Source organism: Falco peregrinus, chromosome 2 (assembly GCF_023634155.1).
Source record: "Falco peregrinus isolate bFalPer1 chromosome 2, bFalPer1.pri, whole genome shotgun sequence".
In the NCBI taxonomy this organism is placed as follows: domain Eukaryota; kingdom Metazoa; phylum Chordata; class Aves; order Falconiformes; family Falconidae; genus Falco; species Falco peregrinus.
The window spans coordinates 7,552,871-7,579,311 of NC_073722.1; the positions used below are offsets into that span (position 1 = coordinate 7,552,871).

Consider the following 26,441-nt stretch of genomic DNA (forward strand, 5'->3'; position numbering starts at 1 on the left):
CGAGAACTGGTTTTGTAACAGAGATTGAAACAGCAAAGCAGAAACCCAAGCTGGGATTTGTCTCCCTAGCTCCTGCAGATGGGACTGGACCTGGTTTGCCTTTCTGATCCTAACACTAGCAAGGAAAACAAGGTGGTTAATTGGTTGTGCTAATAAATAATAGTTGTGTTACAAATACCTCTATTTAACCGTGGCTTCTCTTGCTTCTGGAGGTTTTAGAGGGAAACAGCCTCTGTCGTCTTCACCAGGAAAACTCTGGCTGTACACCATTGAAAACAGTAACAAAGGGAGAGAGAATCGAAACTCTTGACGGGATGCAAATCTAGTTCAGTGGCTTAACACTTACTTTTTGTCTCTCCAGCGCAACAAAACTGTGCAGCACAGTGTCACATGCTGCATCAGAAAGATGTCATATTGCTGTGTGAAATGGTGACATCATTTTTAGAAGTAAAAAAAAGAAAAAATACAGAGCTTTTCAAGCCTATAGGTATGTTTTGTAGCATTGCAGCCCCCCATACTTAAAAAAGACACCCATAAAAAATGGGATAACTGCAGAGGGATACTCAGGTTTCAAGACCTCTTTTCTCTGGGGAGGAAAATGACAAATAGGAGGGTGCTTCTGGCAGTACGCAGGCACAAACTGGCAACAGCTCTTCTGCATGTGTTGGCAGCGAGAGGGGGATAGATGGGGCTTCAAGGTCTTAAGCCTCTGCCGGTCCCTGGCACCAGAAGCAATCCCCAGCTCCGTTTCAGACACCAATGCCTGGGTTTCATTTCTGATGGCCGACCTGGCTTTCCCACACAGGGCTAACCCTGCACCGTGGGGCACCGGGGGGTGCCCAAGGTGCCCCGGCCATCCATCGCTCCCAGGAGCTGGGGGTGTTTGCCCCGCTCCGCACCTCTGTGGCGAGCAGGCAGGGCCCTGGGCCCGCAGGCCTGGGCTCCTCAGGTGGCAGGGGGCCCGCTGCCCGCACCTGACTCACCACGGTATACCACTCGGCCTCATCTCTGCCCATCAGTAATTGCACTGGGTTGTTATAATCGCATTCAATTACGTTGTGTTGCAACCAACTCGTGTGTTAAAATGGTGGGCGAGGGCAGGCAGCAGCGCTCGGCGCTGGGGATCGGCTGGGCTGGGCTGGGCAGGGCAGGCCGGGCCGCGCCGCCCGCCCCGCCGCCGCCAGGTGAGGGAGGGCCGCTGCCGCCCGCCGGCTCCTTTAAGGGGGGGGCGTGGGCGTGGCCCGCCGCAGTCGTGACGTCTGGGCGCGGGGTGTCGCTCTAGATAACGCCCGCTCCCTCCCTTTCCAGATCTTTCTCGAACGCGCGTCGGCCGCAGCCAGCGCAGCCCGAGCCCTTCCGGAAAGTGCCGAAGCCGTAGCCGGCGCCTGGCGGATTCCCCGCCGGCCGGCACAGCGCGCCTGCGCAGAGGGGAGCAACTGCCGGTTGGTGGCCGGTGCTCCGCAGTGGGGGAGAGCCGGGTGAGGAGCCGGGTCCCAGCAGCCCAGACGGTCGCCGCTGCCGCTGATAGTCACAGGCCGGCGGGGAGCGGGAAGCACCAGGCGCAGCCATGTCGGTGGTTGGCATTGACCTCGGCTTCCTCAACTGCTACATCGGCGTCGCGCGGAGCGGCGGTATCGAGACTATCGCCAACGAGTACAGCGACCGCTGCACCCCGTGAGTACCGGCGCTGCCGGGCCGCCCGCCGCCGGGCCGCTCAGCCCCCCTCCCCCGGTGCTTTTCCCCCTCGCCGCCGCCCCGAGCCCCGCCGCCCTCAGCCCGCCGCGCCCGGCGCTGGGCTCCCCGGGGCGGCGGGGCGGGTGGAGTCGCGCGTGTCCCCGTAGGGCCTGGTCCCCTCCGCGGCCCGTGGCGCGGCGCTCACGGCCCGGCCCGGCGCCGGCCGCTTCCCCTCAGCGGGAGAGGAGCCGGGCTGTGCCGCCCAGCGCCCGGCCGCGGCCTCGCCGCCCGTCAGGAGCCGCCGCTGACGGGCGAGCGCCCCTTTCTCGGAACACGGGCGGCGTGTGGAGCTGGTGCGGGACCCGTGTGTCGGGGCGGGGGGACCCGTGTGTCGGGGCGGGAGGCCCCGCCGAACACCTGCCCCCCGCCCCGGGCTGTGACTCCTCCGTGCCCTTGAGATCCCGCGCCGGGCTGGAGGTGCCGGGCGGCCCCTCGGGCACAATGGGCATTCCCCTCCCCCCCGCCCGTAATACTTTCGTTTCGTGTAGCAAAGATCTCGGTGAGGGAAGTGCATGTGTTTCCCCAACTCTAGAGCGGTTGCCAGGGCTTGGAGCGTTTTCATTAACAATTTTATGATGGAGGGGTGGTGAGACGGGTGAGGAGGAGGACGTTGATTCACCAGGGAGACGGGGAAGTGGCGCGATGAGTTCCCTTTCCTTAAACCTGTTCTTGGCACCGCGCTGCATCTGCTGGCCGTGGAATACCGAGGTCTTGCAAGAAGGGGGGCGGGGGGGGGGGGGGGGGGGGGGGGGGGAGCAGCGGGCAGCGGCCGTGATGATGGGATACGCAAGAGTAGGTGGAGATACTTCCCTTCTGTTTCTATGGGATCCGTCTAGGATTTTTAGAGCTCCATCTGTGCGTAATTTTCAAGGAGGATTCAGGAATTCATATAATACTCGTAAAAAACGGGGTTTGGATGGTGCTTCCTTTCATAAAAAGGAATTTGCAGCCAACAGCAAAAAAACTTCTTCTGTTACGTGAGGCTATAGTAACTTTAGCATTGCTGTCTTTCTGATCTGAGAAATGGAGGTTTTGTTTTGCTTTCTAAAAAAGGTTTTTAAAAGTACAAAGAAACTGAGTGCTAAAACGCATATTATCTGTATTAATAGGAATACTTTAAAATTCTTTGTAATACTTCGAAAAATACACTTCTCGTGTGAACTCTCAGGAAGTTGTTATCCTTGTACACGTTTTCACGAGGACTGAAATTCCAGGACCTTCCAAATTTTGTGCAAGGAAACCCCTGAAATTGTTGCCCAAAGAAGCCTCAGGCACCTGCAGTTTCCTTCCCCCTTATGCTGAAGAGCACTTCCAATTCTTAGCTGTTCTTGGAGTGCATTCTTTGCAGGTAGGCTTCACGTAGGTTTCCTTGCATTTAATATTTTTCTCTGTGGTGTCTGAGAAACTGTACTTTCGAGATGCCTGCTGAGTGATCAAAGGGGTTTAAAGCACAGTTAGTAAGGTAGCATCTGGAGTGCACAGATACTTAAAGACAGTGGTTATCTCCCTTAATGACATTTTTCCTGGTTTTTTCCTTTTCTTTCTCCAAAATTTAATACAGGAGAACATGAGGAACTTCCTTTTTAATGCTGTTGTCTTAAGGAAAACCAGCATAGTAAATGGAAATATAACAGGTTTATAACTTAGGGAAGTTTATCAAAGTAACTAAACCTTGCTTCAGACAGGATTTGGGTGATGTAGGCAGATCTAACTCTTAAATCATCAAAAGTTTTCTGCTTATTATGCATAGCAACACAGTAAATGAGCTCTTTATTTATATGTTCCTATAGAGGCGCTTATGTCACTTAAATACTTGAAGTTGCTAATGGTTAACATTGATTGGATATGTCCCAAATACTTGGGACTTACTCCCAGAAATACAGAGCGATAATGTTTGTGTCTGTGTAGTGTGGTATTAAAATACTTGAACTAGCTCGGGACAAGCTAGTGCACTTCCATGCGCAGTGTGGTGGTGGTAAGCCATGTAAAGATACTGGGTTAGGTCCTAAAGATAGGACAGGGCTGGCTGTGCTCTACAGGGCTGATTGTTCTTTCTGGGCAAGGCTAATTAATGCAGCCAGCTTCCAGTTTTGGAGCCGGTTCGGGTATCTCTGCGATACTGCTGTGAACAGTTCAGTGTTGGTGTAAGCATACTTCAGTGCTACAAAGAAAAGCAGTGTAGATTACGGAAGATGCGTATTAACGCAATTTAATGCAGCACTGTTAGGCATAAATCCAGTGTCCTGGTGGTTTAAAACATTCAGATGATCCTTTGTTTGCCTAAAACCTACCTCCTGTAATCTAAGGCGTGGGATTGTTAGCGTTTGTAAAGCGTGTGTCATCTTTGAAACTTTAGCACAAGAATTCTAGGAGGGAAAAAGGTTCGGCCATGGAGTCATCTGTAAACTTTCTAAGGCTTTTGGCCTTAGCATCTCTTTGGATGTTAACTGGCAACTGGCTTTTTCTGAACTGGGAACTCCAGTAAGCCTGCTGTACGCATTGCTGGTGTGCCTGGCGTGTTGAACTCTCATGGCAGATGGCTTTCAGGTGCTCTGTCTCACCACTGTGGTGTTGTGGGAAAATGGTTGATTGTTGATAGCTTGTAATTTTTTGGTAACTTTTTTCAGACCATGTGTAATTAAGGTAATCACAAATTATAATTAAAATGGTGAGATAGTATCTTCTTCAAAACAATGCATGGAGGTTTGGAATGTCCTTCTGGTGAAGAGAGTTGCGACCTTCAGAAAAGTCTGTGTACTGCTCAGAAGCTGGCTTCAAAGCAGGCCAAGGGTAGTGGGCGGGGAGACAGCTCAGTTGTCCCACTTGCATCTTTATGGTGGATGTGCTTCCTAAAGGACTGTCTCGGATACAACTGAAGTGTTTGGAGCCGAAGGGCACATTTTATTTCTTGACACTTCTGCTTCCCAGCCAAGGGAGGAAGAAACCATTCATCCCCTGGTGCTGGAACTGCATAATTGAAGTAAACCGTGGCAGGAACTGTGGTGGGCTGAGGAGCTTTTTGACTTGATGCTTTGTGCTCCGTGCAGGAGTATTAGCAAGTAATGCTGTCAACAGAGCCAAATTCCTGAACTAAAAAGTTGTGATATTTATAGCATTAGTATGTTCCTATCCATAAAATGTCTTGTAAACTGTTTGCACCCTTTCTAAATTGCTCTCTTACCTGACTTAATTATTACAAAGTATAATTGGGAGCTATTCTGCAAAGTGACGTGAAAAATTCTAAAAGCAGTTTGTGAAAGCTGAAGTACGTATTTGAAGATGTAGGGTAATGCATTGTCTGTTTGCAGCAGGTACCTGTGGAGAAGGTTTTGCGTGTTTGGTGTGGTGTTACAGCAGAAGAGGTTGCTAGATAACACTATCGAGTTACACACAGTGCCCTCATTGTTGTGGTGATGGCGAAGAGGCAGGAAGCAATCTACTGTAGTGACCTTTACGCATTCATTAAACAATTTGAACCATATGAAATCAGAGTTGTATTTGTTACTTCCTACTGAATGGGTTTAGCCTGATCTGTTCTGCTTTGGGGAAGGAGTTCCATTTCAGATCTGTAAAACAAAGATGTGGTGAACAGTAACTGACAAAAAAAAAGGTTTCTAAAGGCAGTTGAGGTGGCCAGATGGTACCTGGGGACCTGGGACAACCTTTGCTAGAGCCAGAGGCCAGGCTGAGAGGAATGCTCAGTGGTGACCTGAGAAGAAGCAAGCTGCAAGGAAGTCTGGAGCTTCCGAAGCGCTTGGTGGGTGGGAGCCGTTGCCAGCCATCTCCCCTTTTGCCTGTTTGCCAGTAGTCCTCAGGCACAGGAAGCGCTCAACAGTTTGTAGAACTAGGCTGTTTAGCTACCTTGGGTGTGTATTTTTTTAAAAAAACTTTTTTGTCTTACGATTATTGTTGCTGATGTCTCTTGCAGTGGTACTGTCAGACTTTCAGGGTTGTTGAGTCAAGAAGACCTGATTGGTGAAGTTCAGGTTTTAAAATCAAATGTCACAGGCGTCTTAGGTTATAACCTGTGACCCAAAAGTAACTATTAATTCCTTACCTTCATGATAAGATCTCTAGAACATGTAAGCTTTTAAAGAATTCCGTAAATGCAGTTATAATGAAAACAATTGCAGTTGCTTGTAGTTTCTGAATTAATTCGCAAAGAAAAAAGTAACTGGAATTCCGCTCCAAGTTCTGATGCTTCATGCAGTAATGCTGTTAAATGCCATATCAGTATTTTGTGACTTTAATTTTTGTGGGTGTTTTAAAGTATCATGGAATTATCTTGTGATGTTTTCTTTTAAACCTGAGTTTCTGTTTTATTGTTTTTTATTTAGAGCATGTATATCTTTAGGATCAAAGACCCGGGCCATTGGGAACGCAGCAAAGAGCCAGGTAAATGGATCAGTAACTCTCATGTTACTTATCTTGTCTCCTGTTGAACTGTGGGAAGAAAAGTAATGAATAAAGTTGATATATTTATTTCTGCTTTCAAGTAAATTTTCGGCAATAAGTGTATGTTTCACAGTAATAGTTACTGCTTCAACACTATTTTCCTGTATTGAAATTGAAACGCTATTTCTGTGTTGTTTTGTCATTTGGAGTAAAAAATGGGAAGAAACAGAAAACCATGTTTCTTCCCCAGTAAAAGATGTTTCTTTTTGCTTACGCATGACAGCAAGAATGGAGTTCAGAATTAAATCTCCATTGGGGGTAGGGAAGAATACTGCACTGTCTCAATTTGGAATTTAGAACAAAAGTAAAATTTCTCTTCATCCTCTGTAAAATCACTTGCAACCTAGGAAAGCCTTCCTTTTGGAAAGAAAATATGTAAAATTTCAGAATAGCCAGTGTGAATCTACAAATTCAAAACAGATGGGGTCTTATCCTTTTTCTTTGCGTTCATGCTGTGCTGAGGACTTCCTTCCCCTTAGGGTAGAGTTAGGTAACTGGACATTTGCCTGGCAGATATGAAGGTGATGGAGCCCACTGGTGGTGCCATGGGCAGGCAGTATATGCAGCGGCTGTATCGCTTTCATTTGGAGAAACTTTATGCTTCTTGTCTGAGCTCAACCCCTGTGCTTTGCTGGTGAGAAGGTATCCTGTCAGTACTCTCCCAGCTATGAAGTTTGCTGTTTAAACTAGTTTATCTTGGAGAAGATTACCCTGGAGTAATTTCTTTCGATAGCTTAAACATTGTGTTAGGATGTGTTTGCTCTGGTCCTTTTTTTACTTTAAAAGTCTGTCCCTAAAGTAATTAGGTTGAAACACCAATGAGAAAACAGGTGTGGGAAGGCTTTATGTCCAGATGGGATCTGAATTAGAGGAGAACTTTAAAGGAAGTGAAATGCCTTAATTTCTCAAAGGTTCATTTAAGGTTAGTGTAGGTGGTAACTTCATTTGTTCCTGCAGACAGCCATTGCAACAATATGTAATATGGTTTTAAACGTTGCATGCTGTGTCAGAAAGCTCTAAAAATAAAAAGTACAGTGAAAATTGATGGCAGCAAGCTGATGGGTATTAACGAGTGAAGGAAATTTGAGGTTTTTTAATGGAGACCATAGATTAAAAATAGATGTTACTTCTCTCCCCACACCCTTTGCTTTCCAGTAAATGTGTGGAGCTTGGCAGGGGTCTTCAGGATGGGCATTAAGGCCAAGATATCAAGAGTTCCTTTCTAAACGGTCTTCTAAAGTCTACATGTCATGGGTAATTAAAAACAAAATACCTTTTCCCACAGATTGTCACAAATGTAAAAAACACATTACATGGTTTCAAAAAACTGCATGGAAGAGCATTTGAGGATCCTTACATACAAGTTGAAAGGGCCAAGCTTCCCTATGAACTTCAGAAGATGCCGAATGGCTCTGTAGGAGTAAAGGTGAGTTAGAGCTTTGTGCGGAATATCTTTAATGGTAGAGATGAGCACTTTGGACCTCTGTCACTTAACTTCCTACTTGAGCTGATTTACATTTTGCTTAACACAACTCTAAATGTATTCTTAATCATTTTGAGAAGAAAAGTCAGCTGATAACCAGTACAATAAAAGCTTTATTTTTCAGAGTCTGCCTTGGCATAGTTTTTCTGTGTTTCTCGCTTCTCTTTGTAATTCATTCACTTATTTAAATGTTCAGGAAGATCTAGAGCACTTGCTCTGTATTACACGCTCATGTCTTCTAGTAATAAAGTAGTGTAAAAAAAGTGTTGTCATCTGCCGTACAGGTATGCTATAAAATCTTAACAGCACTCCCCCCAAAAAAGGTTAAGTTGGTCTCATTCCCCTTCATTAAAATGGACTGTGTAATAAATCAGCTGTTACCAAGAGATGAGGACACTTAATTCCCTGCAGTGACATCTGCTCAAGTCCTGTACTTTGTCAGATACCTGCTGAGGTTTCTCATCAATTGTATTGGCTTTCTATAGTCACATTAGTAGCTTTTCACCTTACCTTACTAGATTTACCTTCAAATACGTCTAATTACAGTGTTTGATTATTAGTCTTATCTGAGTTTAGGTCTTAGACATGCACAGACCAATTCTGAGGAAAACAAGGTAGCGCTGTGAAGACATAATCTGAACAAGTTAGTTTTAATTGCTTTCAAACTAAGTGGCTGGAAACTGTTCTTCCCAAAGTCACATTAATTGCTGGTATAAACAGCTGCTGCTCATCTTTCTAGGTTTCCCTGCACAGGAGTGTTTGGGATTGCTAGAGATACAGCAGCCTGTCAGGAATTCAGGAGAAGGAAGCTCACACGAAGGCTGAAGATCCAGATGTGTTGCTGGAACAGGGCAGGACTGTTAGAATTGCCTTGTTTGCCTCTTCCCTGCCTCATGTGCCTGAGTGATCCTTGCAGGAAGCAAATGTTCCTTGGGTTCATTCCAAAACTTATTTTTAGCTTGTGTCAGGACAAATGTGGTTCTATATGTATTAGGGATTTTGTTTGGTTGTGGTTTTTTTTAATTAAAAAAAAATACTGAAGCATTGTGAATAGCCCCTTGAACTCAGGTGTTACATTTCACACAACAATTTTCAGCTAAACTGTACTGTTACGCTTTTTTGTAGGTAGCACAAATCCATAGCATTAGTTGATATGGAGAGTTACTCGTGTCCAGAATCTGGTGTTAAACTTGGTCTCAATGCGCAAAACTGCAAAAAATGTTCAGGTTGCACACCTCGGAGAGAAGTTGAGATGGTTTATTACAGAATTGCAATTCTGTCTTTCAGGTGAGATACCTAGATGAAGAGAGACTGTTTGCAATTGAACAGATTACAGGAATGTTACTGGCCAAACTTAAAGAGACTTCAGAAAGTGCTTTGAAGAAACCAGTGGCAGACTGTGTGATTTCAGTAAGTTTGTAATATATTTATTGCAATTCTTTCTACAGATAACTTTATGTAAGCTAGCACCATTCATGCCATGGTGCAGTGGTAAGAGTTAAAAGTAGTGGATAGAAATTGCATCCCCCAAAAAAGGGATTTTATTATGGGTTTTACCAACGTAGAATACTTATGTAACCATGTGTGAGAAGATGGAAAACTTGTGAAATCAAGGGTGTGTTTTCAGGAGGAATTTACTACTTAAGGTGATCGAGACTGGCTAACTCCAAGTGCCACATACAGTAATCTTGGCTACTGTAGTCCCTGTGATAAATGCGAACTGTCCTACGTGTAAGCTTAGCTTCCTCCATTCCAAAGAACCTTCCCTTATTCACGTTGAATTTCTTTGTTGTTGTGTAGTTGAATACTGTTGGGTTGTAGTGTGGTTGAGAGTAGCCTGAATTCTGTGGCTCTGAGGGTCATACTGGCAATTTGAGAAGCCCAAGCTACCTACATTTGTTTGAAAAGGTTGCTTTTATTTGACTGGTTTACTTGTGTTGAGGTTTTTTTAGCTAGTGCCATCCCCCATGGTAGGGGGGTGAGCTTGAAGATGAGGTTTTGTTCCTGATATGAAGTTCTAAATGTTTGCTTTTCACGTTGTCTTTGTTTATTGCTTCACTTCTGCTCTTGTTCTGGTGAGAAGTCTGGGCATGCAGTGTTGTGGTTATCCTCTCTCTGTCAAAGAGAGACGTGGAAACTGGCAAGCTGTATACTTCAGCTGTTAGAAATCCGCTTTGATCTCTGTCTGTGCTTCTTTATGGCATACGAAGACACTTGCAGAGAATACCTCCCACACAAATAAGGATCCTTGGTAATACCCCACAATGGTAGCTCGTGAAATAAACTAAGAATGTAGTTCTGTGTCTCAAGCTTGACTGAAGTTGGAAATACATGCGGGCTGATGCAGCCAGTTTCTAAATGGGCTCCGGCTGCGCTTTGGCTGTTCTCGGTGGAACTGAATATTGTAGCGCACTGTGGTAGAGGTGATAACTGAAAAATGGATACAGGTTTGGTCGTAACACAAAGCGTAGCTCAGCTCTGAGTTTGGTTCCAGCACTGCTGTAGTGCTTATGCAGCAACTTATTTTGGGGCTATGTACGAATATTTATTGTGTTGACTTTGTTGTGCACAAATGTTTTTAGGAACTGGTAATGATTTTAAGATCAAAGACTCAACAGAAAAATCTGAAGAAACTTTTTTGGTTGTAGTGCTTAAATCTACTTTTGTTTAAAACAACCCTGGATGTCACTCCACTTTCGTCATGTTTTGACATTTTAATTAAAATAGACACTAAAATGAATTACATAGCCGTTTATTAGACTGCCTTATTAATCTGAGGTTACCTTAAAACAGTTTCTTGTGGTACTGACATTTATTGGGTTGCTTAATGGGTAAGTCTGACTTCTTTAAATTAAAAAGGCCGTATTTCTTAATATCCTACGTAATTACTTTTGGAAACAGGTACCCAGTTTCTTCACTGATGCTGAGAGAAGGTCTGTAATGGCAGCTGCACAGATTGCAGGATTAAATTGTCTGAAGCTGATGAATGAAACTACAGCAGGTAAAGGGCAACAAATTTTGCTTTTTGCCTTTTTTTTTTTTTTTTTTAACCTATTCAGACTACTGAATTTGTGAGGGTGATGACGTACTCCTGTTACACAATTAGAAGCTTGGGGAAAAAGCTATCCAGGTTAGTACTGCCCAATCCAGCTTGGGAACTGGATACACAGCAACCGTTTTGGTGGGGTGGTGTTCAGCACTTATGAGACGCGGTGAGAGTTCAGGTTTGCTAACCTGAATACAGGGCCACCTGAAAATAGCTGCTCTGCTTCTGAAATAAAGCTGGTATCTGTCCTTACCTCTCAGCTGTACCATCGAGCTACAGCAGCTGTATCAGGAAGGCCTGAGCCTGCTTCACAGTCTCCTGCTGGTCCAGCTGGGGTGCGGACCTGACCTAAATTCTCAGTTGTTGTATTAAATAACAGTATAGTACAGCATTATCAGATGTAATTTGCATCTGTCTGAAAGATTACAGTAAATACATTGTTTAACATAGGTGTGTAGCGGGGTCTTCTAATTTTCTTTGTAGCTTACTGGAAGATGGGTGTGCTGGTGTTAAATATCTGGAAGTATGAGAAGTACTTTTTTATCACAAGCTAATACTTACTTGAAGTGAAGTACATTGAAGAGGAAATTTTAAGTGTGTAATCCAAAGATTTTTTCATTTGTAATATATACATACGCTTTGAAAGCCTCCCCTACACAAAGAGCATTTTTATGGAGCTTTTTCTGAAAGCAGACTTGCTGATCATATTTAGAAACAACTTGAACTGTATGACTTCACAAAATACCCCCATCGTCAAGCATGTGTCCGTGGCACTATGAGAGTTGAACATTGTGGCAATCCTGTCGGTGCTGGTGTAGCTGTTGTTTCTGTAAAGTAATTTACTCCCCTCTTACGGTTTTGGTGAATTCCAGGGTAGAGTATAGAAACACTTCATGGGAACTAAAGTTGGAGCTGTTGAAACCAGTTAACTTTTTTTTTTTCTCTTGATTTAAATTCTGTTTGCTTTTAGAAAGTCTCAACAAACTTTCAAAGTGAGTGCTGGTATTGAAATCTTAGATTCATGTAAACTAGTCGTCTAAACCATTTTTTTCTCTTGAGCATGCTTGAATTTTGCAAAGCTGAGCTAAAAAATACTGAAAATAAGGCATTTCAAAGGAGAGGTGTAGGCATGAGGCTTAACCTGTGCAGTTTCACATGTTACAATGGTAATTTCGCTACAAGCAGAACTGAAATAAAAGGTGATGCTTTGGTAGTGTAAAACCTTCACTCGACATGTTTTTTCCCTTGTTAGTGAAAGAAGTGTTTTCAAAATGCTAACTTGCTTTGTGATGAGCTGCTTTATATATCGACAGTGATTCTTAAGCAAAAGGAAAAATAGCCAGTCTGATAAATCCTGGGTCTAAAAACTTTAATTTATGAAGGCATATGTGCTGCTGACTTTTAAGTTAGTGCTTTGAAGGTACACAGCATCCAGTTCTTGTTGGAAAGAGATGTTAGGTAGTACAGAATACTTAAATGTCAATTACATGAATGAACATGAGGTAATTTACTATAAATCAAACAGAAATGAAAATAACACTTGTGATCCATTTGACCCTTATGTTCTATTTGAGCAAAGTAATGGAGGTGTTTAGAAAGAGTAAACATAAGTAGTGTCTATCTATTGGTAGAGCTTTTAATGTGTGCCTGACAGCTGTATACAGCTTTCTCTTACCTTCTGTTGGTTGGTGTTTTTCAGTTGCACTAGCCTATGGAATATACAAGCAAGATCTGCCAGCCTTGGAAGAGAAGCCAAGAAATGTTGTCTTTGTAGATATGGGGCATTCTGCGTATCAGGTTTCAATCTGTGCTTTTAACAAGGGAAAACTGAAGGTAAGGTTTAAAGTCATACAGTAAAATTCCATGTTCTTGAGGTATTTAATTGAACAATACTCAAAATACTATTTATTCTGTTGAAAGATTTTTTTTAACTAAATAAATGCCTATAGCAAATATATTCAAAATGTTGAATACAAAAGTTTCATTATTTTTGGCCATTTTAGCAAATCGGTTTTTATAAAATGCAGAAATGAAGTATCCCAAAGTCTGTTTTGAAAATGCTTGACTGTTAAGTATACTGCACAGTTTTTGTGCCATGTTATATCACTGAAATATTTGCATATTCTGGTAGTCTCAGAAATGTTGCAGTTGTGCAGCTGAATGACTTAAGGGAAATTGTTGAACTCCCCGAATTGTTCTGTGACTTTTTTTTTTTATTTATTGCCACCCAGGACTGTTCAAAATCTAAATTCAGTAAGATGTGAAGTAAAAGTGAACAGTCTTCACTTCCTGGTTTGGAGACTTTGTGAGCTGCTGATGTTGCTCACTGGCTGTGAGCTGAATTTTTTGTAAACTTTGGTAGCAAAATGTAGTCATCTGAAGTCACGTGGGAGACGATAGAGAGTTTTTCTGTTTCAAGTAATGACACACAACTAGTAATAGCATGACCAAATAGCTATCCTCACCTGCCTTTTCTTTAGTGAGCTAGTAAACAGAGTAGAGGCTTTCAGCATGGTAGAAAATAGCATGGTAGATGTGATCGTTTCTTCCCTCCACAAATAAAATACTAAATAATTGAGTGACCTTTGAAGTTGTTCTGTCTGGCAATTGCATAGAAGGCGGTGAGAAAACCACAAAAAATTTTCCCATCCCAAACCTCTGTTTTTACAGGTGTTAACTTACGAAACTAGTGTCTGTAGGAAAGCTGTCCCTATACCTGAGCTAACATTGTCTAATAACTTTCAATCTTTGTTCTTTCACTTCTGTGCAGGTCTTGGCTACTACCTTTGACCCTTTTGTAGGTGGTAGGAATTTTGATGAGGCTTTGGTAGACTACTTCTCTGAAGAATTTAGGACAAAATACAAATTGAATGTAAAAGAGAATCCCCGAGCACTGCTGCGATTGTATCAGGAATGTGAAAAATTGAAGAAGCTTATGAGTGCAAATGCATCTGACCTTCCACTCAACATTGAGTGCTTCATGAATGACCTTGACGTCTCCAGTAAGATGAACAGGTACTGACCGTTATTTTCACTGAAGTGCAGCGAAGTGCGGTCTCTAAGCTGTCCTGTAATGTGAACCGCTTTCCCTGTTCCTGCAGAGCTCAGTTTGAGCAGTTGTGTGCTGCCCTTCTGTCCAGAGTGGAACCTCCCCTAAGAGCAGCCATGGATCAAGCTAGTAAGTAGGAGTTAATTTAGGTGCCACTTTTGGTTCAAGAAAGTAACTAGTAATCCAGTTATCCTAGATCTCTTTAATGATTATCTTTTTAATATATTTTTGTATTTATTAGAATTGCAAAGCTAAGTACTGAAAAGTTAAATGTAAGTTCCATTCATGTGCTTGTCATGTATGCATGATCCCATTCCTGCCTCATTTAGCACACGTATCACTCTGCAACCTTGGTTTATTGACCCTCATTCACCCTGTGTAATGGAAAAGGTTGGTGCCCTGAAAGATTATTTTATTTCAAAACACAAAGCAACCAAACTGAAACTATGACGGGAAAAACTATTTCTCCTTACTGCAACTGTCTGGCCAGCCTGTTCCATGTGTGATACATACATGTCCTCACTGACCTGAGAATTTGGCAGTATATTCTTGAAATAAATTTTCTGAAGCATGTGCAAATAACAATTTTTTTGTTTTGTTTTTCTTTTGCATAATGTAGTGTAGAGCAGAGAGTTAGACTTTCACAGGAAAAGGTTTTACTCTCCAATTCTAGCATCTTCAAGTAAAAGGGAAGAAATCTGCATATCTTGTGACTTGGCTAGATAGCTGATACAGGAAGTAAGAACCTGAATAACTGCTGAGTAGAGCTGTTCAAGGACTCTCAGTTGTTTGAGATCACTTCTTGAGTTCAGAATTAAAAAGCTAGCCTGCAAGCACAGTCCAATATTGTATATTTTTAGTTAAGGGTTTTGCTTTTCTGTATTGGCAACCAAATTAAAGTAGGCATAAAATGAGGTGTATTTAGGTTTCATTTTTTTCTTGTTTGGGAGGGGTGAGGTACTGTCCGGTAGTGCAGGGCTGCCAAAGAAAACCTCATTTCACACTCTGGAGTTACTGCACACCAGAAGGAGGATGCACATGGACAATGCATTTTAAAGAACAGTTGTCCTCATTGGTGCTTGGCTTCTGCATTTTCCAGGTTAGTGCAACCAGAAAACTGTAGCCTGCAGGAGAGGCAAAGAGTTTGAGTAGCACACGTGATGACAAATCTGATTTTAAAGACCTTGTCAGCTGTTGAATATATTCAGCGCTTGTCACAGTGTCTAGATAATAAGAGAACTCCTAATTTTTTGATTGTCCAAAGTCAGCTTTTTGGTGTCTTGATGATAACTTAAGGCCATGCGCTCTCTTTTCTAGAACTTCAGCGTGAAGATATCTACAGTATAGAAATAGTAGGTGGGGCTACTAGAATTCCAGCAGTGAAGGAACAGATCTCTAGCTTTTTCTGTAAAGAGATAAGCACCACGCTAAATGCTGATGAAGCTGTTGCAAGAGGCTGTGCCTTGCAGGTATAGTTATTAAAACTAAACTTAAAGTATTGCTTCTTTAACATCATGTACTAATGAAATGCAACTAACCAAAAGCAAAAGGTACTATAGCTGAAATAAGATGTAGAGTCTTACTTTTCTTTCAACAGTTGGTGGCAATAACTATGTCAGAAATTACTGTATTACATGTACTAATTTTTTGTGGCTGTGTCATGAGAAGGATGGTCGTCTTAGAGACCTGTTAAATTTGATGACCCACATTGCACTGTTCCACTTCCATGTAGTCATTTGGAGGATTTGCTGCGTATCTTTACTGACAATCACTGGGGAAGTAGCATCTGTTGCTATTACTTAAGTCTTTCAGTTCAGTTAATTTCGTACTAAGCATAGGAAGTTTCTGTTAAGAATTCCGTGATAAGCAGGACCTCTATGTGACTTGTAGCCTTTCTGCACTTAGGTATTAATTATTGTACTTGCTATTTATTTGACTGCCTGGATATAATAAAACTTTGGTCTTTGTTTTCTAGTGTGCAATTCTTTCCCCAGCTTTTAAAGTGCGTGAATTTTCCATCACAGATGTTGTTCCTTATTCTGTAACGTTGAGATGGAAATCGTCTTACGAAGAAGGAACAGGGTAAGTTCTGTGGTGCCTACTAAAAAGTGTGTGTTTGTGTACATAAAGGAAAGTGTTGAGCTATGGGAAAGATCAGGCCTCAGACCTTGAAGCTGTCATCTACTCGAACAGTTTTAATTTTCTTCTTTTGATTACTGCTTAATAATTGAAGATACATGTAACTAAAAAACGTTGGTAGAAGTTGCTTAATTTTGAAGTGTGACATAGAATACATAGTCCAGCTTTGAGACCCACAGGTCTCCAACCTGCAACTCTTGTCATAAACTGGCTTAAACGAAGTTACTTAGCTGCTTGGCTAGCATGGCTGCTGATGATTAACATACCTTGACTGTGGTTGTCCATTATGTTACGCTCAGTGGTTTAACCTTACTTAATATTTTACTGGTTTAGGGAGTGTGAAGTCTTCAGTAAGAACCATGCTGCTCCATTCTCAAAAGTAATTACTTTCCACAAGAAGGAGCCTTTTGACCTGGAAGCGTACTATACCCATCCGCATGAAGTGCCTTATCCTGATTCCAGAATAGGTAAGGACAAGTGAAGAAAAAACCCACACCCAGCTCCTGTTGTTAATGATGAGAAAAGTGGTTCTCCTGGGGTTTTTTGAGATGTTAACTTCCATATTTTCTAGGTTCTTTAGAAAAGCTCTGTACATTCTTCTTGGTGTAGATGCAGTGATCAGGCAGTATCAACATCTTTTGGCAGTTCCTTAAAAAAATAAAATAAATCTGCTTTCTTTAGTATCTGTCTGTCTTCACTGCTTCTGAATGATTTTAAAAAAAAAAAAAAGTACAATAAGTGCAATGCTCTACTGTCTGGTTCTTTCAACCTCTATAAAATGGATAAGGATCTTACATGCTCGCCAGCCTGGATTTTTCAAAGAAATCGGATCAAAGAAGCAGTTAGCAGTAGACAGTTCTGTCGAGACAGGTATCTGTCATGTCTCTTTTCTGTTAATCTGAGAACACACAAGATAGGCATTTCCTAAACTTTGGCATCTGTAGTAGAGCCTAAAATATTAGATGGTATGAAGAAGTTTCCTGATAGTTAATACTACCTTACTTGCACTTATTAGTAGACTCCTCTGGGTCTTTAGGCTAATTCACAATTTTATTTACTGATTTATGAATCAGATAGAAACTTGGTACTGCCTGTTTAGCTGTCTGTTCAAGGAGTCTATTGTCTTTAGGAAAGAGGATTCTCCTTTAGGTGTGCACAGTCTGCATTGCTTACACTCATATTTCCAGCAAGTTGCAAACAAGGTGTCAGTCTGTTTCCAGAAGCTTTGATAAGCACTGTTTGTTCCCCAAAATGTGTAGTACAACCACATTACCAAATTCAAACAGAATGGTTTATCTTTGTTAACATCTTATTTTTCAATGCAAAGTTTTGAGTTATGTGGATGAAAGAAACCGTTCAAGATGAATCAGAGTAGTTTCTCTAGGAGGATGGTTAGAGAAGTCAACAGGGAAGTAAAATGCCTAATAAAGTGTGATGTTGACATTTTTCATGAAACACAGATAAAGCTAAACAATCTTACTAGTTATCAGTTAACTGATAATTGGGGAATCGGGTTTTAATTCCTTTAGCTGTGGCTTACATTGTAGAATTGACAACTAAGAAGGAGGTTTCCAATTAGTTTATGTTAAGATGCTATTAATATTAACACCCTTCCAACAACATATTTTATTTCTTTTATTCCTCTTTCACTATTTTTTGAACAATTAAAACCATCTTTGTGTTCTCAAGGGCGCTTCACTATTCAGAATGTTGGTCCCCAACATGATGGTGAAAATTCCAAAGTGAAGGTTAAAGTGCGTGTCAATATTCATGGCCTTTTCAGCGTGGCTAACGCTTCTATAATAGAGAAGCAGAACGTAGAGGGAGATCACAATGACACACCTATGGACACTGAATCATCAAGTAAGAACCAAGGCAGAGATGATGAGCTGGTATGTAAACTTGTAAATATCTACACTCCTTGTAATTCTGACGAAAGCCAATAATTAGAGATTAAAACATAGTGTGTAGCTTTTGACAGTTTTTGTTTCTCCACCCTTAAATTATTTCTTCAGTTATGTAACACATTTCTTCATGGTTTTTATTAAAGTACCGGTGATGTGGTGCTAAGAAAGCAAAAATGAATGTAAACCCAGATTCTAAAAATTTTTTTCATTGTTCTTTACCATCTCTCTACTAGTCTTAGCATTATCTAGTGTTGCTACCAAATGGCAACATACTCGGTGAGATAGATTGACAAATTAATGCTAAAAGTTGGGTTTTCCTCAAGTACTATGGAATGAAAAATAGATGGTATTTCTTTATATATGGAAGACTTGTTCTTCAGAAACATTCTTTCACTAACGGCACTTCTATGTAAGAACTGTACTGAAGTATCAATGGCGTGTAAGCCTATAGGGGAAAATTACTGGAAATTAATGTCATTAATACTGAGGAATTAACGAAACTATGTTGTCCTATGCTAGTGCAAGGAGGATCAGCTTCCCTGATCGTGCACTGCATGCTGGAAGTAGATCACTGAGTAGTGAGGTGCAGCTGTTACACTTGACTTTCTGGAGCTGAGGGCTGGTGCTAGGGAGCACTTTGCAGCAGGGAACGGCACACCAGCCTCGCCAGGCCTCGGCAGCCTTTCCTTTTGCTTGTGCCCTTCTGTTGCCTGGGATTTTGGTTATGTCACAGCTCACGGGGAGGGGGCGAGAGGGACGATACTGTAGGGGAAAAAGAGGGTAAAGCAGTAAGCAAGTTGCTGCTGCCCACTGCTGCTGCCTTCTGCAGATGGCAGAGTGCTCGGCAGAGTGACCAGTCTTGCAGGCTGTCGGGCACACTGAGGGAAGGTTTTCTTGCCGAGTAAGGTTGGACAGAAAGCAAACACTTGGCAACTTTATTAGGAGGAAGGGACGAATGAGTTTCCTGTCATTATCTTTTAAAATGTGTAGCTTTTTAAAAGTAGCAGCTTTTTCTACTTCAGTTGGATATACTACAGGAATTGCAGCAAGTGGTTACACAGTTAGCACTTCGCAATTGATACAAGCAACTCCTTCAATATTACACTGCTTTTCAGGAATTTGCGCGTATTTGAAATGCCAAACGTGATGCAGGGTCCCTGTGGATGAGTGCTCTGCATCTGGTGTTTGTATGCAAGTGAAAAATGGTTGAAAGTACCGTCGCTGGCATGTAGTGTTCCAGGCCTGCTGCCTGTGGAGGTACTAAGAGGAGTACCCTCTGTTCAGTGCAAGAGTAACCGCTTCCATCCTCAGGCTTTCAATTTGCAGTACTTCCGTTCATCTAACACATCTTTTGTTTTACAATGGTGCTTGTCAGCAATTACCTTTCACTATTGAGGACGATGCCCTCGACACTGAGGAGGAGGTTTGTGGTGTATATGTATTTTCCCCCTCTAGCTGTTCTGCGTAGGCAAAACAGCTCCTTCCAGTTGTTGCCTTTTCTGTGTGAACAGTAAGAACAGCAAACGATACTATTTTTTTTCTACTCCGAAGTGACAAAACTTAAAATTTGGTAAAAGTAGCCTTCTTGTTTTCAGCTTCTGTCATTAAAAAACCTGCTGAATCAATTAACATAGCTAAACTGCAACCCACACACTGGTGCTAGAGTTTGAATTCCTTAAACAACTTTTCCCTGTATTTTGCAGAACTAACAGTAAATTGTTTTACATGCATATGTAGTTTGTGAATCCAGGAATCTTAATTCCTTGTAATCTCAGAACTTTCAGACTTTGGTTACAGCTCATTAGCTGTTGATGCTCTGGATGTCCAAGTATGGGAGTCATCCTAAAAACATCAGACTTACCCATTGCTATGTTATTGTTTGTGATCGGCACTAGTGATAAGTGATGTCTTTAAGATCCTTAAATTTAGAATAGGGCATCGGTGAACTACAGACAAATTTTAAGTGAAACTTCCTTAATTGTGCGTGTCAGGGAGGGGAGATAATTGGTCATGTGCTCCAAGAGGCTACTACAGAAACTAATTTTTATGGTCCTGTGAGACAGATGCCATTAACAATTACAATGGCTAAGTTACTTCTGCTTTGGATTAAAAACTTTATAAAGTTCAGGTGAAAAATGATAGGAGGTTGAAGTTCTGGCTGTTCCATAGAGAACCTGTTGTTATTGCCGATGTTGGTGGTGTGTTTCTAGAATGTTCTTTGCATATGTTCTATATGTATTTATTTCTAATTTAAAATGGAGCATTCACAAGACTTAGTGTAATTCTATAATGGGGACAGATGGCAACATCATAATTATTTCAAGTGGGACAGGCAGAATAGGATTTTCGTTTAATTTGAGAAAGAAATGAATACAAGTACTACATCAAAATGCCTGTTTAAACATGGTGAATCAAAAATCCTTCAGATTGATTCTGAAGTCCATATATTGTCTGCCATCTACTGTAATTGACATCAGTCTTAAATTGTACAGCAATTCTTTACATTCAGTTATGTAACTCTTTTTCTAGGATAAAATGCAGGTTGATCAAGATGAAGGTATTCAGAAAAATCAAGCTGAACCACAGAACCAAGCAGATGAGGAAGCTGAAAATGCAGGAACTGAAACAAAAGTTTGTATTCAGTATTGATAAGGAAATGTAATGTTGCTTCCTTTAGACTTTTCTTTTTTTTTTTACCCAGTATTCTCAGTCATTGATCTTACTAGTTGCAAAACACAGGACTGTATTTGGAGGAGCACAGCTAGACTGAAATGGTTAAGTTAGCAATGCTACCTTAGCACTTTCATTTTCAACATGGTATATGATTAAGACTTCGAAGTAAGTTTCTGTTGTTTAACATAGGTTTATAGTGAAGGCGGAATCTAGGAAAACTTAGGAAACATGCAGAAGACTGTGTTGCGCCTTTAGCTTTTGAACAAGTTTTCTCAACAGCTCTTTCTGTAAAGAAATTCCACCAGTTTGGTTCAGAACTAAGGTAGTGGTGATTCTGAATAGCAGGAGGACAATTAGGTACTTCATTTACGTATGATTAATTGTAGCTGTCAGATTAGTTTCATCTGTCTCTTGTCAAGCATAAATGCAGTAATATTTCTATTTTGGAAAGTTTCTTAAGAGTGTAAATCTTTTTATAGACCGCTTCTGGAGACAAGCAAGATCATCCAGCCCAGCCGAAGGCTAAAGCAAAAGTTAAGAGTATTGACCTACCTATACAGGCAAGCCTCTACAGACAACTGGAACAAGATCTTATCAATTGCTATATAGAAAATGAGGTAAGCAGCCTGAACAGATGACCACTCAAATTAATGTCACTGTGAATAATTATCCAGAAAGTATTTGCAACGGTTAATGTAGAATTTTCTGGGGGTTTGTCTTTAAGGGGTTTTGATTTGGTTGGGCTATTTGGTAAACCTAATCAGTTTCATTGGATTTAAGTACCCAGATGTCTGAGTTTGACCTATTAGCCTGTTGTTACCTGGTGTCAATTCTCTCCTTAGGCAGAAGATGCCTAAGGCTTGCCAGTACAGGCTGCGCAGTGTGCTGACTGACCTAATACTGGTCGGGAGTAGCATTTGCACATGTTTTGATGCCTTACAGAAGCTGTGTCCTTAGTTCTGGCGTGCTTTTGCCCTTCAAGTCCTATGTCAGCAGGAAAGTATTACTACATGTAGGAAACTTCCCTTTCAGAGGATCCTTTCTGAACTTTCTAGGTGTTATATCTACGAAGATCTCACCAGCATAAGCTCCTATCTGAAGGATGGTCAGTCTGCAGAATCAAATACAAAATAACTTTTGTAGAGCAGGATGATTTCTAGTGACTTACAAACCAGAGTCGAGACTTGTCTTCTAGTCCTGGCTGTGCTGGTCGGTTGATAATTGATAATCTGATCCACTTAGGTTGAAGCACTTGCCAAACAGCTTCCAAATCTGAACTATTTTTTCCTCTGTTGCCGTTCTGCCTGCAGTGAAGGTGACTTAGACAAAGGTGAAAATTCTAATCTGTAACTGCAAATTAGCAGGCTCCTGCAAAGTTCTGTGGTACAGTTTCAAGAGTGTAATCATTAAGCTTGACACTTGCAAGTGCTTTTAGTTTTAAATAAGCTTTTCTCCACCCTAGGGGAAAATGATGATGCAAGACAAACTTGAGAAAGAAAGGAATGATGCAAAGAATGCTGTTGAAGAGTATGTGTATGACTTCAGAGACAAGCTGTGTGGAGTCTATGAGAAATTCATCACAGAAGAAGTAAGACCTTGCCTATGTGTTTCAGCTGTTGGAAAAAATTCCTTTGTGTTTAGAAGGTCTGAGTGTGGCTGCGTGGAGGCTGCAGGGGTCTCTTGGACTTACTAATGCGTTTCGTAGTCTAAAAATCACAGAAGTGAAGTTCAAACTACACTTACATCTGACATTTGACATGCAATGATGCAGAGCTTTTATTGTCTGAGAAGTTTCTCAGTGGTGAGAAAGGTTTTGCGATGCAGGCAGAAGATAAAAAACCCCGTGGTGGGGGTAGGAAAGCAGGACAGATCACCATGAGCTTCTAAATGGCATGAGCGGGCACAAATAAAATGAAAATGAGCAGAGTTAGTGTGTCTGTAGCTCTGGGGTTTATTGTCTAATTTCACTAACTTAGAAACGTGATTCTTTCCCCACTTGAAAGTCCAAGAAAAAGATGAAGAAGAAAGCTGTACACTGGGCTTCTGCAAAAGCAGTATTGAAAGAACACTTGTCCAATAATCATTTTTCCTTAACAGCCATCTAAATTGACTGGTATGCAAGCAACCAGTTGGTGAAACAAAGGCCCAGCAGCAGTTCTAAGGTCTGCTCTCTGGATTACATGGTTTGCAACCCAGCAGTGCAGCACAGACTCCCTTCCAGTGTAAATCAGGGGTTTATTTAAAATCTAAAAGCAATCTTTTACCTAAGTTATGGGGATAGATATTTTATTTCTAAAAAAGTTAAGATAAAATCTTTGGTTATAGCCAGCAGAGTCGAGTTACCGCAATTGCAACATCAGCTATCTGTATACTTGTCCGTATTTGTCTGTTCTGTCCTGCTGCCAGAGAACCTGAGAAGCAGAACTTCCCATGTCAAGATAAAAGGCGGGAATTTTGGGATGCGCATGCTTTCTTAGAAAATCAATCCTGACGCTACGCAATTCCCATAAACTTTACTTGCAAATTAGATTAGTAGGGCTGTCCTGCCTCTCTCGCCGTTCTGTAAGATGGTGGCTTTGAAGTCTATTAATTAGTTTTCCTTCTCTATCACTGTGAATGTTTTAAACTGATGAAATGGTCTTTTCTGAGCAGGGGAGTTTCTTTGCATGCTGGGGGGAGAAGTCTCATTTGTTGCGTTCTCTTCTGAACTGGTGTGTCCCTACCTTGCCTCACAGGATTCAAACAAGCTCACCTTGATGTTGGAGGACACAGAAAACTGGCTTTATGAAGACGGAGAGGACCAGCCAAAACAAGTATACATGGATAAGCTTCAGGAACTAAGAGTAAGGTTTTTAAGATACTTTCCAGAAAAATTGTGTGTGTGTTTTGGGGCTGGGAGCATTTACATAAATATGGCTAAGTATGCAGAGCTCTTTTAATGAGGGGTATGTGTGTGCACATCCGTATGTGAGTTATGTAAATCCATTAACTTTTGAGTGTGGACATTCAGGTTGCATCTGGATGTAGCGGAGTTAGGAAATGAACATAATATTTAGAACGAGAAATACAGTTTGTTTTAATGTCAGTTGTGCTCTTAATTTGAATACAGTCAAAATGAAGCAGACATTTAGTGTCTAGAACTAGTGACAATACAATTAATTGCTACGGGAATTTTCTGTCAGTCTTGTTACAATCTGAGAGGCTTTTGAGACTGCTCTCCCAGGTGTTCAGAATTACACTCCAGTGTATATATGCTCTGGTTTTCATGATTTCAGCAGTCTTCTATAGCTATATTGTAAAATTTTTGGTCTAATATCTAATGACAAATGGTGAAAAGTGCTTTAACAGTAGCTTCCACTATATCATTGGATTAGTAATGACAAAAAAAACTTGAATACTTGAGATTTTTCTCTTGCGGGAAAATGAATTCTCATGAGTGACTCGCTACCCTATAATAAGTTTGTCTCTAGCTCTTGGGCCTCAGCTGTTTTCTCTCGAGTCTGGTTTCGTTTGGGGGAGGGATAACTGACGGAAGCAGCAGTGCAGATCCTGGCAACTGCCTGCTTGCCTGGATACCAGTATTCAAGAGAAGTTAAAAACAAACAATAAAACAGAGAAGTTTCCAGATGAGCTACTTCGACATTAAACCATCCATGTAAATCCTGTCTTGTTTTTTCTTCCAAATGCATTGTATCAAATGCTGCTCTTGCTGAAAATAACCACAAAATACTAAGCGCACTAAGGACAGGCACTACTCCCGTGTTTAAGCTTCTGGGCTGCTTTTTGTTGTACTCTAAAGCAAAATGCAAAGTTTAACCTCTTGGATGGGTGAGAAAAGGTGTTAAGGCAGCCTTCCTAATGATGCCGTGTTTTATTCTTGGACCAGACTAAAGTAAAACTGTATTTTTCAAGACCTTTGTGTTTGTTTCCAGAAATTTGGACAGCCTATTCAGGAAAGATACATGGAACATGAAGAGAGACCAAAAGTTTTAAATGAACTGGGAAAGAAGATTCAGCTCCTTATGAAAGCAGTAGAAGCATACAAAAATAAGGTAAAGCTAATTACTTAGGGAATGAACTATTATGGGTGTTTTGAGCTTGGCTGTAGAGTTTTTTGCGTTTAAAAAGAAATCCTGTAAGATTACCTGTTCAGCTGCTTTAAAATGGCTGTTGACTTCTCCTCCAGGAACTTCTAAAACGGTTCTGGATTGCTAGCAAAAATGGTTTCTTGATAAGAACTTTTTTTTATGGCTTGTACCACTTGAAATGGATATCTCGAGTTACGGCTATTAGCATAGTTTCTATAACTCAGAAGTCTTGTTGGGGTTAGTTACACAAACTACACTGAATGTTAGGTGCTTTTCTTTTCCTTGCAGCTTCATTACTAACCTGTGCTTCAGCAGCATGCACTGAAGATCAAAATTTCAAATTACTAAAAAAAAAAAAAAAGTCCTGTCTGTCTTGTTCTTCATACTAAATGCTTGTTAAAACTACTTGTTGTGTCAGGTTGTAGCAATGTTTCCCTACTTCATTATGTGTCGATGGAATTCTTACTTGAGTGAGAAGCACAAATTAATCGGTGGTATAAATATCTCCCCTTAGGATGAAAAATATGATCACCTAGATCCTGCTGACATGGAAAAAGTTGAGAAATACATCAGCGAGGCTATGAATTGGTTGAACAGCAAAATGAATGCCCAGAACAAACTAAGTCTAACTCAGGATCCAGTTGTTAAGGTGGCAGAAATACTGACAAAATCTAAGGTAAAAAAAAAAAAATAATACAGTTATACTTGTTGCATTCTGATTAAGTTTTTCCTTAACAGGATTTTGGCCTTTGTGTTGAGCTAGAATGTTAATTCTTCAGAGATTTTAAAGCTATTAAAAGATCCATGCAGAGGGAGCAGCAGTTCTATCGATTTTTAGTTCTGGCTCTTCATGATTTACAGCCATACCTCTGCATAAGCCTTCTGAGAATGTCCTGAGTTACAGCACCAGGCTGGCTAGGGAGTGGGTTGCCGTATCGGCCTTTTACAGACTGGGAGGTTTCAGCTAGTGAGAGATCTTATTTTAAGTTTCTAGATTTGATAGAACTGAAGAGCCTAGTCCTTAAAAATTAAACTGCGGGTCATTATGAACCAGGAATATATTCGAGACATAGTTTTGTGCAGTTACTGTGCCATGAAATGAACTTGCTGTCTCACTTCTGTCACAACTAGGAATTGGATAGCTTCTGTAATCCCATTGTATACAAACCCAAGCCGAAGATAGAACCTCCCAATGATGGGCAGTCAAAAGCTAACGGTGAACACAATGGACCAGTGAATGGACAGAGCGGTACTGAAACAAAACCTGAACCAGCGAAGGAGAACTCTCAGCAGACCAAACCACCTGGAGAAATGGAAGTGGACTAACTCTTGCATTTCTTTTACTTTAAATAGTGCAAGTAACCACAGGGTCCATTCTTTCTGTCTGGTACACGCCTCAGATGTTCAGTTATTCTTAGCCAACCTTCTGTCATTTGTTGCTGAGTAGTTTTGAAAGTGTTTTATATTATGTACACCTCTGATGTTCACTTCCACTGATGCTGCTTACGTGGAGCTTTAGCCAAATGTAGATTGTATAAGTCAGTTTAAGCTTTCCCAATATATTTTATATCAAACATACAGAATTGATATATAAATGGCAACAATCTACCTTATTTAAAGCTTTTATTGTGGATAAACCTCAGCTCCTTTATTCAGGAAAGGATACTGTATTGCACTACTGATGCTCAAGTGTAGATCTAATTGCATCTTTATTTTGGAAAAATATTGGAATTGAAGTGGCAAAACTTGTCACTTGAAGCACTGACCTTTTCTAGTTATTGTATTGTTATAATTTAAATATTAAAATAGAGGTTAGTTGGCATACTAGTCCATCTTGTTGATGTACCATGAGAATTGTACCGTCTTT

The 26,441-nt window shown here is 41.2% G+C and overlaps 1 protein-coding gene across 4 annotated transcripts; it reads left to right on the forward strand.

Annotated features, from left to right (window-relative positions):
• Positions 1-1,310: 1,310 nt before the first annotated feature.
• HSPA4L (heat shock protein family A (Hsp70) member 4 like) lies at positions 1,311-26,396 on the forward strand. Of its 4 annotated transcripts, XM_055794206.1 has the most exons (20): positions 1,311-1,674; positions 6,072-6,129; positions 7,475-7,615; positions 8,960-9,082; positions 10,574-10,673; positions 12,418-12,551; positions 13,489-13,733; positions 13,820-13,896; positions 15,085-15,236; positions 15,743-15,849; positions 16,240-16,373; positions 17,596-17,798; positions 19,189-19,236; positions 20,343-20,444; positions 20,966-21,103; positions 21,949-22,074; positions 23,222-23,329; positions 24,419-24,538; positions 25,089-25,250; positions 25,706-26,396. In XM_055794206.1, exons 1-20 carry the CDS (start codon positions 1,568-1,570, stop codon positions 25,898-25,900), a joined length of 2,580 nt encoding a protein of 859 aa, XP_055650181.1. In that variant the 5' UTR covers positions 1,311-1,567; the 3' UTR covers positions 25,901-26,396. The 4 variants fall into 4 exon arrangements, with proteins under 4 accessions (XP_055650181.1, XP_055650182.1, XP_055650183.1 ...); XM_055794207.1 differs by lacking the exon at positions 19,189-19,236; XM_055794208.1 differs by lacking the exons at positions 19,189-19,236; positions 20,343-20,444.
• Positions 26,397-26,441: the final 45 nt, after the last annotated feature.

What these genes read in the sequence shown, in the direction of transcription:
- HSPA4L (XM_055794206.1), top strand. Translation starts at nt 1,568, where the DNA reads ATGTCGGTGGTTGGCATTGACCTCGGCTTCCTCAACTGCTACATCGGC. An exon ending in TAGAAGCATACAAAAATAAG is followed by an intron (nt 24,539 to 25,088) that starts GTAAAGCTAATT and finishes ATCTCCCCTTAG; the next exon opens with GATGAAAAATATGATCACCT. An exon ending in AAATACTGACAAAATCTAAG is followed by an intron (nt 25,251 to 25,705) that starts GTAAAAAAAAAA and finishes TGTCACAACTAG; the next exon opens with GAATTGGATAGCTTCTGTAA.